At 36.2% G+C, this 12,281-nt stretch overlaps 1 protein-coding gene across 11 annotated transcripts in view; it reads left to right on the top strand.

Annotated features, from left to right (window-relative positions):
• Positions 1-10,509, top strand: part of LOC126282073 (uncharacterized) — a 431,343-nt gene extending 420,834 nt beyond the window's left edge. For all 11 annotated transcript variants that reach the window (XM_049981527.1, XM_049981528.1, XM_049981529.1 and 8 more), the window contains 4 exons: positions 80-294; positions 3,446-3,545; positions 3,631-3,697; positions 9,741-10,509. In XM_049981527.1, the coding sequence (XP_049837484.1) occupies positions 80-294; positions 3,446-3,545; positions 3,631-3,697; positions 9,741-9,820 (462 nt within the window). In that variant the 3' untranslated portion in view covers positions 9,821-10,509. The remainder of the gene's footprint in view (positions 1-79; positions 295-3,445; positions 3,546-3,630; positions 3,698-9,740) is intronic.
• Positions 10,510-12,281: the final 1,772 nt, after the last annotated feature.

Here is a 12,281-nt window from a genome sequence, read left to right as displayed (position 1 = left end):
ACCCAGCAATTCGAATTAATAATTTAATCTCCCTTTCCATGTTTTCTTCAAGTGATAATTTAATTTAACAATATTGCAGGTTGATCCAAATATTCACAAAGAATTTGTCGCATGGAAACAGAACCCCAAGCTGGACAAATCAGATCCATTCATTGCAAGGATATATAATGAAGACATAAATCTGTGTCTTGATTTTCCAAATGTAGAACTGGCTGCCAAAGTCCGGGATGCTGTTGAAGAAGGAAATATTTTTATTGAAGCAGTCAGTGACAAAAGCAAAACTATATTTCCTAAGTAAGTAGAGCAGTGATAAATTGCATAACAAACCAATCAGTAATAACAGTACTGCATGAATTTGCATACCACTAGATATCTAACTATAGTCATCCATAGATTCTGTTGTAGTGCAAGCTGTTTTGTCAGAAAATTCTCTCAAGCAATCTATACATTTCAAAAGTATGACCAATCAAATGTTATGTTACTCTGCAGTTAACTGTGAACCCTAATTATTGTAAGCAGCTCGTGTGCAATTGGAGTGATAGGTATAGAAAAAAAAGAGGAGATGCTTAGAGATAACCACACCTAACAGACTTAGGTCATGAAGAAACATATGTAGCAACCATCTTTTCCAACTTCTGAACATGAATAGGTATTTAAAAAATTAACATATCCATGAAGTTTGTTCATTGTATTTTGTTGATCATTTATAATCATACATACTGAGAAATACTGCCATTTGTAGAATTGTGAAATTCTTATCTTTATCATCACTTTTAAAATATTAGAGCTCATCTGTTGCCACTCCTGTATGCTATGCTGTACTTGGTGTAATCTTTGAGTCTTTCGCTCTTACCTTCAGTTCTTCCTTCTCCTTTCGACATTTATGTATTGCTGTGGTGCAGCCATTCAACTCACATACATTGTGTTTAGTAATAATTATGTTTTGTTAACATCTTATTCTATCAGTGAGACCTCTTCGATACTGGCTGTATCTTTTGCACTCTGTCAAAATATTATTGCTTTGGATTTTTAATTGTGTTAGACATATGTTTTAATCAGTGTGTGCCATTACCTCTTCACTCTATTGCATTACTCTACACAATGGCAGGCCCCTCTGATCATAGTTTCTTGGATTGTCATTGCATTCTGCAAATCAGTCTCAGACTGTTCACACTTTGTTCCTTTCCCTCTAAATCTGTCTTCATCTGTTTCCCCACCTTCAGTCATTACACCCCCTCTACAACAGTTTACAGCAGGTACATCAATTCTTTATCCATATCTTTATTAACATGGTTAAGTCTGCTGCTGCAGTCTTATTGGTATTCATTACAGCCATTCCACTTCATACATTTTTGGCTTCCTTTCCCTACAAACTAATAATAAAGAATATCATTTAATTATTCTTACTATGTCAGCTTTTGGCTGCGGAATTACTATGCATGCAGAAGCACATTATCATACTCCAGTATTGCAAAACCCTCCCTACTGTTGAATGGTAATGCTAATATGTTCTGTCATAGAATGGATATCATATTCTGCTACAAAAGAAACGCATTAACTCTATAAGATTACTAAAGCTGTAACACTGTTGTTACTCAATAGCTCTAAAAAACTATGTACATATATTGTGCTACATGCTATAAGGATGAATGAATTACTGCAAAACTGTAGAATTTTCATTCACTGGTTCTACTCAGTGAATAAAACTTTGCCATCAAGATATGCAGTGTTCTCCTGTTCTTTAATGTGGTTATATAAAGCCTAAAATATTTTAACGAGTCTCTTGTGGTGCCCATTTTCACAACAGCTATATATGAATTGCAGTAGTTTTAAAAAAATGCCTTTTGCATGCTACATACTAAGCTTTTTATGTAACATGTGTATCCAGATGTGTTATGTCTTGCTTATAAAATACCTCCAATGGGTATCCTGAATTTTTTTTTTTCATTTGCAAATATAGATTATTGTTTTGTTCACAAATAATGTTTGCTTTACTAGCTAATCTCTAAATACCTATGCATTTCATTATAAAAACTTCAATGAACTGTTCTAAACCTATAACCTACAGCACAAACAATAAGCTATATGTGCAAATGAAAAAAAAAAATCATGTAATATTTCATGACACCCACTAAAGTTGCTTCCTGTAAATAAGGCAAAACGTTTTTGAGTGTGCAAGTTAAATAAAAAAACATAATGTGCAGCTTACAAAAGGCACTTTTCTTTTAAACTACTGCAGTTTAAATTATTTTTCATCTGAATGTTATAGCTATATAATAGAGGGAAACATTTCACGTGGGAAAAATATATCTAAAAACAAAGTTGATGTGACTTACTAAAGAAAAGCGCTGGAAGGTCGATAGATACACAAACAAACACAAACATACACACAAAATTCAAGCTTTCGCAATCAACGGTTGCATGTGTCTGTGTATGTGTGGATGGATATGTGTGTGTGTGTGTGTGTGTGTGTGTGTGTGTGTGTGTGTGTGTGTGTGTGTGCGCGCGCGCGCGAGTGTATACCTGTCCTTTTTTCCCCTTAAGGTAAGTTTTTCCGCTCCCGGGATTGGAATGACTCCTTATCCTTTCCCTTAAAACCCACATCCTTTCGTCTTTCCCTCTCCTTCCCTCTTTCCAAAGAAGCAACCGTTGGTTGTGAAAGCTTGAATTTTGTGTGTATGTTTGTGTTTGTTTGTGTATCTATCGACCTGCCAGTACTTTTGTTTGGTAAGTCACATCAACTTTAAATATGTCTACTTGTATCTGTGTATGTGCGGATGGATATGTGTGTGTGTGTGTGTGTGTGCGCGCGAGTGTACACCTGTCCTTTTTTCTACCTTTTCATTTTCATATCTGTCTATTTTTTGGCATCCACTTCCCACCTCTGTTATGTACAGTGCACTTAGCTTCTCACTCTTATTAATCCCTACAGGATGTTTTAGCAATAATCCCTGTCTTGCATATTACCCTGTCTGCTGTCTGTAAGTTCTCAAGTTTTCAAGTCTCGTCTGGTGTGGTCCCCAACAATCAATCTTTCCTTCTGATCCGTCTGATAAGTCTCCCCAACCTGCAGTTCCGGGTGACTTTTCCAAAATATACCTCATTTTTAGACCTCTCCAGTACTTTTCCTTCACCTATCTTCCTTCCTCTTCAACATTTCTGCCAAAAGAAGGAGCCACTGTCTGAAAAATCTCACCTAATTATGACCTATTTTCACATATGTGTTCTACCACCACTTAGTGAGTAGATTTTTTATTTATCCAGTTATATTATATTGACAATAAACCTTGTGTAATTTTTTCTGAGTGTTCTGATTTGTGCTAACACATAACTGCATTCAGCTGGTGGAATGCAACCTTGATTGTAACTGTGGTAGTGATCAATCTTTACCTTTCAGTAATTGTAAAATTTCTAGAGAATGTGATACAGTGTTTTCTGGTTTTAGAAAATGTGCCCTACTTGAAACTCCGAGGCAGTGTCATTACAGAATGAAACTAGGTGACCAGGAGCAATGGCATTATATCTCCCAGATCTGCAGAAACAGGGTAAGGTGACAGTTCTACATGTGGCAATATATTCTCCTAAATTTAACTTACTTATAAAGTGACATTTGTTACAATTCTGTTTCAGATCATAGCTGTCTGCGATTTCTTGAATTACTTGAGATACATTGAACGAGGCTTGGTCAAAAGTTCAGGTAAATGAAAAGTGTGTTAAAGTAGAAAAGAAGCGAAGTACTAAGTGCCTAAACTGTAAAATGAGTAGTTTCATGTGATCCACAACAACAGTGGATTATTATAGGCACTAATACTATGCTTGTTTACATGTGCTCTATCATTTTATTTTCTCCTCTTGGACAGCATTCTTGAGACTAATTGGTACTGGATACAGTTTACAAAAGAAAGGTTCTATCTTTTTCATTTTAAAACTGAAAACACAACCGCTAATTTCACGTGGTTTGTCTGAGAAGACATCGCTATATTCACTTAAAATATCATGCAGCTCTTGTTTCTGTGTACCAGTCAATAAATTTGATTGGAACGCTTTTATATGAATATCTTTTGTGGATTGATCCTGAACTTCTTCAGTATTCTATTCCACTAATATGTTAGCACTAGTTAGTGTGCACATTTTATTTGAATTAAAAATTTCTGTATTACAGGTGAACTTGGCTTAAAAGGTACTTCTGCCTTGTAGTTATCCAAGACTACATCTTAAAGTTCTGTTGGAAAAGTCAAGTATTAAAAGATATTTCAGTAACTAATCTAAACCTAGCGATACTTGAGGTAGGAATATCAACAATGTAGGAAAAGACAGATTCGCTACTTGCTGTAAACAAGACATGTCCTTTTAAACTTCTCCTGGAAATCCTCCCATGTTTTAAAATCTTCAGAATAAGCAGTACCCCATTTTGCTGCATCTCTTGGATAAATATCCTAATGTGAAATCTATTTTCTAGTGATACCTCACTTAAATACTCTTAAGAATTAGATTGGGTGAACGTCCTACTTAGACTTGGCAAACTGTTTTGCCAAATTTAAGCCACTGCACAATTATAAATCTTCTACCAGATCCACAGGTAACCCTTCACCATTTCAAATTTGTGTGTTTTGCAGTCCAAAGCTTTAGTAATAGTGTTGGCTGAGTGTAGTATTACCCTCCACGGTGGTGGAGCTATTCTGTAAACTTGTGGTATTATTCACAAAATTTTGAAGTTTGGTTTCTTCATTATTTAAGAGCTTGTTATGCTATAAAGAGTCTACCCATATATTCAGATTGGAAATTTTGAGTTGTAATTTGTGGAACTTATCTCTACCATTATGAAAATATTGCTGAAGCTCCATATTTACTACTTGATGTACTTTATCAGGTAATTTTTCTGTGAGACTGTCAACCTTTGAGTCAGTATCTGTTAACTTGTTGCCTGCTCTGTTATTTGAACTGTGAAGTCCTCTTCTGTTGCTTCGTTAACCTTACTAGTAATACTTTCTTGTATGATAACCAGTTTTGCATTAAATTAATATTTACAGTATCTTCCATTGCCATATTTATAGTATCCAGTTTGTCTGTTAAGGTTTTGATATATTCCTCGGAGCTGTGTAAGGTCAAAGATAATGTTTGAAATTTGTGCTCAAACTCTCGAATTTAATGTTGAAAGTGGCAAGCAACTTTTTGTTATTGTAATTATTTTCTTTCAGTTTATCAATTAAATCTACTGCTACACGAATACTAGTTTCTACTAATTTTTGATTAATGCTTTCCATTAACTGTTTATTATTATCAGCTAGTTGTTGGATTAGCAACTTCATTATTTCACTCATTTCTGTTTCCAAAGCCATGCTTCATGTCACAATAGGCATTAAGTCAGAACTAAATGTACAATATAGATATATTGTAATTATGTTACATATTTATCATAAATGTCATTGCAAATAGGTTTTTTTCTTTCTTGTAGATGAAGGACACACACACACACACACACATACACAGTATGACAAAATTTACTGCTCACTGAAAGTAGTATCTTGCTGAATGGTGACTGCTTATGCCAGCTGATGGCAGTGTGCCATTGGTGCTAGTAGACTGCAATTATACGGCTATGTTCTATCAGCAGGTGAAGAATGCCCCAGGTTGTTGTGTTGAGATGTATCTGTAGTGTGCTGCCAGATCAATGATTTCAGTGTTGTGCAGATAAGATCTCTGTCAAAATTGTTCTTAGTCAATAATGTGAACAGGATTTATACATTTTTTGTATCAAATGATACTGTAATATCACTGATACTGGAAGCAATTTTCATTTTAAATTTGCAACTAACTGCATAGCTCTGTATTTTGTTTTCTTGTTGCCCATAGCAACTCTGTCTTCCTTTATTTGTGCAAATTCTAAGTTGTTAATGCACAACTTTTGCAATTTTTTCCAAGAACACTATCGCCATAAGGGGGGGGGGGGGGGGGGGGGGGGGAAATATGCATTTGGGTTTTTGTCATGTTGGTGTGTTCAGTTCAGTTTGGTATTTCCTAGTACTATTTGATTTGTGTCTTGTACCAAGCATCACAATATTCTGTTAAATGAGTACCTCTATTTTTTTTATGAATATGGCTTGTATGTAATCCCGTTCACTGTGTAAAATTTTGTGGACCAGCTATGCTGTGCCATACTCATGTGGTCTTGGCTGAAGCTTCTTGTCTGCTGCAGGAAATTGCTAAAGCTTTCCGACATTGCAATAACTGCAGTTACAGTTCAGTCCATTCTTTTCTATGAGAACTCAAACAGGAGTGCCACCGATCTGACAGTATTACGAAAGCTTTATTAATTATAATCAAAAAATGTCATTTGTTTTTTCCCCTAAGAGATTCCATAACCCCATTTATTCTGTGTGCGTCTTGTGGGTCTGAGCATACGAGATGCCCAGCAAGTAGTTAGCATTCTCCTGGCATCCATGCACTGCAGCTCCATCCTCATATGCCCTATCTGTAGGAACAGACACGGTGCACACAATAGGTGTGTTGATATTTGACCCCCTACTTTACTTAAATATGTAACAGTTTTTCATGTAGTGGAACAGGACTTGATCTGTGACATGTTACACTACAAGCTGGCTGCGATTTGTGAACAGTAGAAGATGCTTTTGGCAATGGTCAGCTGTCTTTAGGCTGCTGCTTCAGGGTGTAATAGTGGTGGAGTGTCAGGCACATTATATGGGACACCTCAGGTGTTGCTTGTTCTGTCCACAGGCTCTGCTGAGGCATCTTGCAGTATACCTGATGCAATGGATCCACCATCACCGTAGGGGTGAGTGGCAGGTGGTAACATGTTTGTGTTGCTCCAGGCGGACTGCCAGTGTGAGGCTACCCATCTGGACTCATCCATTCGCCCTGTGGGTGGACAGGTAGCCATCCATTTAGCTGGGTCTCAGCAGTCATTTTGGGGGGGGGGGGGGGGGGGGTCAGGGTTTGCTAGTTCATGATAGTTCCAACGTTAGGTGTGTCATGGAGCCCCTTAGGGTAATACCATCCAGGGCCAGAAAGAAATGTAATATACATTCAGTATGTCTGCCAGGCGGCCTGATCTGAGATGTGGAGGCGGCCCTGCTTATGGATATCGAGCATGTAGGGTGCTGCCATCTGCAAGTTGTGGCTCATGTCAGCACAGACGATATCTGTCGCTTGGCTTAAAAGGTCATCCTCAGTTCATACAGGTAGCTGGTGGAAGTAATGAGGACTGATGTTCTCATATGTGGGGCACAACCAGAGCTAACAATTAGCAGTGTAGTTCCCAGAATTGATGAGGGCGCTTCATCTGGAACCGAGTGGAAGGTCTCAATGAAAGGCTGCTGCCTTGAATAGAGATTTCTGTATTTTGTTACAGGGTGGAGAATTGTGGGACTCCCCATGGCAAGTCAGGGGTTCACTACACAAAGGAAGCAATTACTCGAGTAGCAGAGTGCTTCTGGGGTGCACATGAGGTTTTTTTAGGCTAGGTTATGGTTTGATGTCCACCAGTCTGTATGCAAAAAGCAAAATCGACAATGTACAAAGTGTAAATGCTTAGACTGTCCAATTTTCAATAGTAAAATGTTGAAGTATTCATAACAAAGTTCCTAAATTTCCTGCCCTCCAGGAAAATTGTCACACTGAAACTATTCCAAAACTGAGAGCTGGCTGGAATGCTTTGCTTGCTTCTTTCCTCATTATACACATTTATGGGCTGGCAAAGAAAACAGTGGTGGATGATAAATTGTCAAAGGACCAAGAAGAAGGGAATAAATTTTCACATAGTTGTCCCTTCTTCTGCAACACGAGGATGAAGTAACTCTAAACAAATTATTAAAAGTTTCACTGACCTTAAGCAAAATCATCAGGGTCCACACATAACATTTCCTTCAAAATGTTTTCATGTGTATATTTCTCTCTCATTTGAAACCACTCCCTGGGTCAGCATCTTGTTTTCGTCTTCTTCTTTTTCTTCTTCCTCAACCATTGAGTGAGTGCGCCATTTTTGATAAAACGAGCTGGCACGCTGCGTTCTTTGTACACATGTAAAGAATAGCTGTCTTTATGGTACCAAAGTAAACATGTAGGAACAAAATTAAATTTTATACTTACTTTAATTAAACAATAATGAAATAAACAAACATTATATGAGCTAAATTACAGTCTAATCAAACAATAATAAAATGAACTTTCATTACATCACTCCGTTGCTCTGTGCAAATGTTACACTACATTAATGACCCACTTGAAGCATTGAACAGTGTAGTTACATCAGATCCCAGCAAACCACTTATTTGATTGCTAACTACCCCATACACAAATGTGTCATTCTGAGATCGTGCTGCTAGCCCAAAATTTGGATCATTTTCTTGCATCAGTTGTAAATATTTTTAACTTAGCTCACTGTTTATTTTATATTACTGTTGCTCACTTGGACATGCAACAAGCACAACTTAGTGCTGTGTTAGCTGAAGTAATAATGAAGGAATAGGTACGGGCTTGCAATTGTAAACCAACAATGGAACAGCACAAGACAGTGTTGATTGTGGCACTTTATACATAGGCACACCCAGTGGAGGGTTAAACACAGTGTCACAATGTTAAAAAAATGCTTTATCTGCATTTGAAGCCATTCCCAGTGTTGTCCAAATACAGCATACATGAACAGCATCTGCTTCAAAAGTGATGTTACATTGATAAACTTTGATCGCACCTATACAAACTTGTTTGATAATCTGTGGCTAGGTAAGAGTAAATTTGACAAACAAGTGTGACTATTTACAAGGGGCCTTACAAATGGTGTCATTGTGTGGGGAGCCATTGGGTATAACTTCAGGTCATGGTTGGCAGTGACTAAGGGAACTCTCATGGCACAACTATACTTCACGGACATTCTATATCTTCATGTGTTGCCACTCATGTGACAGTATCATAGTTCGATTTTTCAGTAGGACAATACTTGTCCATACATCTATGAACTGTCTACATGATGCTGAGATACTCCTGTGGCCAGCAAGATCCTCAGAACTGTCCCCAATAGAACGTTTGTGAAACTAGTTCAGACATCAGCTCGGTCTCAGTGCCAATATCTAGGATATTGATGACCAGTTAAGACAGCTGGGGACCAGCTTGCCTAAGGAGAGGATGCAATTGCTTTATGACGGTCTTCCCAACAAAATCAGTAGAAGCACCCTGGCCAGAGGGTGCGCTCATACTGCCAAGTTCTGTGTAAATGTAACTCAGTTTTGTAAGCACTGAAATAACATCACATACCCTCTCAATTTGTGAAGTTTTATTTCATTTTGCCCTTCCCTTCTGGGTACCTCACATTTTTTGTCAGGCAGCATATTTCTATCTTCCATGTGTCAGTCACTATATTATGTATTCACTTGCTTTGAAACATCAGTGAAACTGTTATTTTTAACATGACATTCATTTTGCCACATTAAGTGTTATCATTCCCTGCTGCGCATTACAGTTTTATGTACACAATTTTTTTCAACTAGTCTGCTCTGTATTTGCACAAAACTTATGTGTGACTAAAGGGATGTGCTAATTGGTGGTTCCACTTTTTGTACCTTTCTGAATATTTTTGACTAGATGCAAGTAAAATGCTTCAACTTTTATGTTGAGATTATAAATATATACTTGTGTGTGTGTTCTGGCCTAATAAATGGCTTGCAATAGTTGGATTCACATTTCTAAAGCACACACGTTTTAAATAGTTGACATTTTCTCTGTTACAGTGCATGATATATACTGGGAGATAACAAGACTTCGAAAAGAGATGGTTCTTGCAAGACTGGGCCTAGCATTATCATCATAACCAATCTTATGTTAATAGATAATGTGTAAATTAATTGTATGTAACTTGAGAGCTATGTTTTTGCTCTCCACAACAGTGAAACCAAAGAGATTATCATTGTGATGTAAAAACTTAAGGTGCATGTAAACATTTACAGATGAATTTATAGGATTCTTTAGTGAAATGTAAAGTGTAATCATACCTCGTTTTTGTACAGGCAGCCACTGTACAGCTATAGGCTAAGTAAGAAGAAGAATAATAATAAAAATAAAAATACTTGTAATTGAAGATTGTTATGTCCAGTATATTGTAAGTAAAGCTTATTTATAGTGTTCATATATTTAATATGCATATAAGATTGAAATACTCATATCACTATCCTGCAACTTGTGTATGATCGCCATTCAACTGGAACATGAGCTCTTTGAACGGGTCTATACATATCCAGACAACTTTTATCATCTTTCTAATTCCTTTTATTACCCCTGTAAATTTTTTCCTCAAGAGGATGATTAAGATTAGAGCCAGTTATACAGTTAATAATTTTCATCTGTCACCTACATTTTTAACTCTTCTCTTGAATTACATAACCCTGTATTTATATGTACAAAGTTACATGTGCAGCATAGGAGAGATATTTATATCAACTGTTATTTCATATTTGTTACATGTGCTACATTAAAACAAAATAAAGTACTGTTCCGTTGAAAGATTTATCTTTTTTGGTGTTTTCCCTTCTTTCTTGTTTACTCACACTATCCAACCAGAATGCAAAGTCTGTCTTACAATATATGAGCAATTTGTAACCTTCAAATTATGTTGAAAAAATATTATTAAGAAATTTCAATATGCAATAAGGTTTTCTAGGCAAAGCAAGTGACAACAAATTCCAAATGAATGCCATGAGTATCACTGTGAAACCCAACTGCGAGTTCCATTTTGGATACTGTATTGTAGCTGCTCTGTTCATGTTTCAGTGTCATCAGGAGAAAAATACAAATTTCAAAATGATTGTATAAGAAAGAAAATTCATGGAGAATTTTGTTGAATCCATAGAAAAGAATACAAAAGAACAGAAGTTTGTTTCATGACGTACAGTTTCAAGTCATCAAATTAATGTACAGGAGTCTCTTCAAAACACAAAAATTTGCTTACAGTTTTTGTTAAAATATCATTATATATTATACTATACCAAATACATTATTGATATACAACTGCTGATTAGTTTTTTAGTAATTGTCTGTAACATCCTAATTACATGTTCTCTTGTGCTCAAATTTTCAAATCATTCTTTGTGAACTCTTCTGTTGAATACTAAGTTTTCTGCACCAGTTTCTGATGTAAAATTTTTTCAGTGTTTCTACTGAGCACTTCATTTTATTTTACTTTCTTGTAAATTTTCACTGGGTGTTGTGTGCTGTCCTTAGGTTAGTTAGGTTTAAGTAGTTCTAAGTTCTAGGGGACTGATGACCATAGATGTTAAGTCCCATAGTGCTCAAAGCCATCTTGTAAATTTTCATACCCATATACTGTGGAGTTGAGGCATAAAGTTTTAAATGGTGGATGGGCAGCATAAAATTATTTTGATTCTTGGTTTTGTAATCATTTTGAAATTTATTTGCTACAAATAAATCAGCATTACTATATAAAAAGATAATCAGTTCATAGATGTAGTGTGAGTGAGCATTTAGGATACTTGGATTTCTTAGGAGGGGGTGAAATGATTCTCTTCACATTACATAGTGCATATGCTAAGATAGTTTTTTGAAGTTTTATGTTAGAGACATGGTTTGAGATTTTCCAAAATATAATTCTGTATCATGTAACTGATTTGAAGTAGCTGTGGTTACTACTTTGCTTATAATCATGCTGTTAGCATTGTATATCATCACTGCAAATGCTAGGCTATTCAATTTACTTGCAAGGCACTGTATATGCGAGCCCCATAATAAATTTTATCTAGTTGCATTCCTAGGAATTTCACACAACTATCTTCCTGCAAATCCTAGTTTTTGTGATGGATCTTGACATAATTTAACTTTGCTTGTTTCATTTTAAACTGCATTTATTGAGTTTTGTTCTGTCTTTAATTTTAACCTATTTAAATTGAACCAGTATCTAATTTTGCTAAGGCATCTGTTAGTTTGAGACACTTGGTCAGTACTCAGTTTCAACAATGTGACATCTGCAAATAAATCTGAGTGACACTCGCTGTTAAGTGGTAGGCCATTATGTAAAATAGAAAGAGAATGGGTCCCAAGACTGGTTTTCCATTCTGAAGCACAATTTCCCCTCTTTGATTTTATAATCACTCTTTGTTTTCAGCTGGTTGCCCCTAATTCCATATTTTTCCAGTTTAGACAACAGCAAGCAGTGATTCACACTATCAGAAGCCTTTGAAAGCCCCAAACAATTATTGTGGCTTGCAAGAAGTTGTCTAGAGAGGAGATAATTTTGTATACAAACTGGTTGACAGCAGGTA

The sequence above is a fragment of the Schistocerca gregaria genome, chromosome 7 (assembly GCF_023897955.1).
Source record: "Schistocerca gregaria isolate iqSchGreg1 chromosome 7, iqSchGreg1.2, whole genome shotgun sequence".
NCBI lineage: Eukaryota > Metazoa > Arthropoda > Insecta > Orthoptera > Acrididae > Schistocerca > Schistocerca gregaria.
The sequence above is the reverse complement of the archived record's forward strand: the minus strand, read 5'-3'. Positions and strand labels throughout refer to the sequence as shown.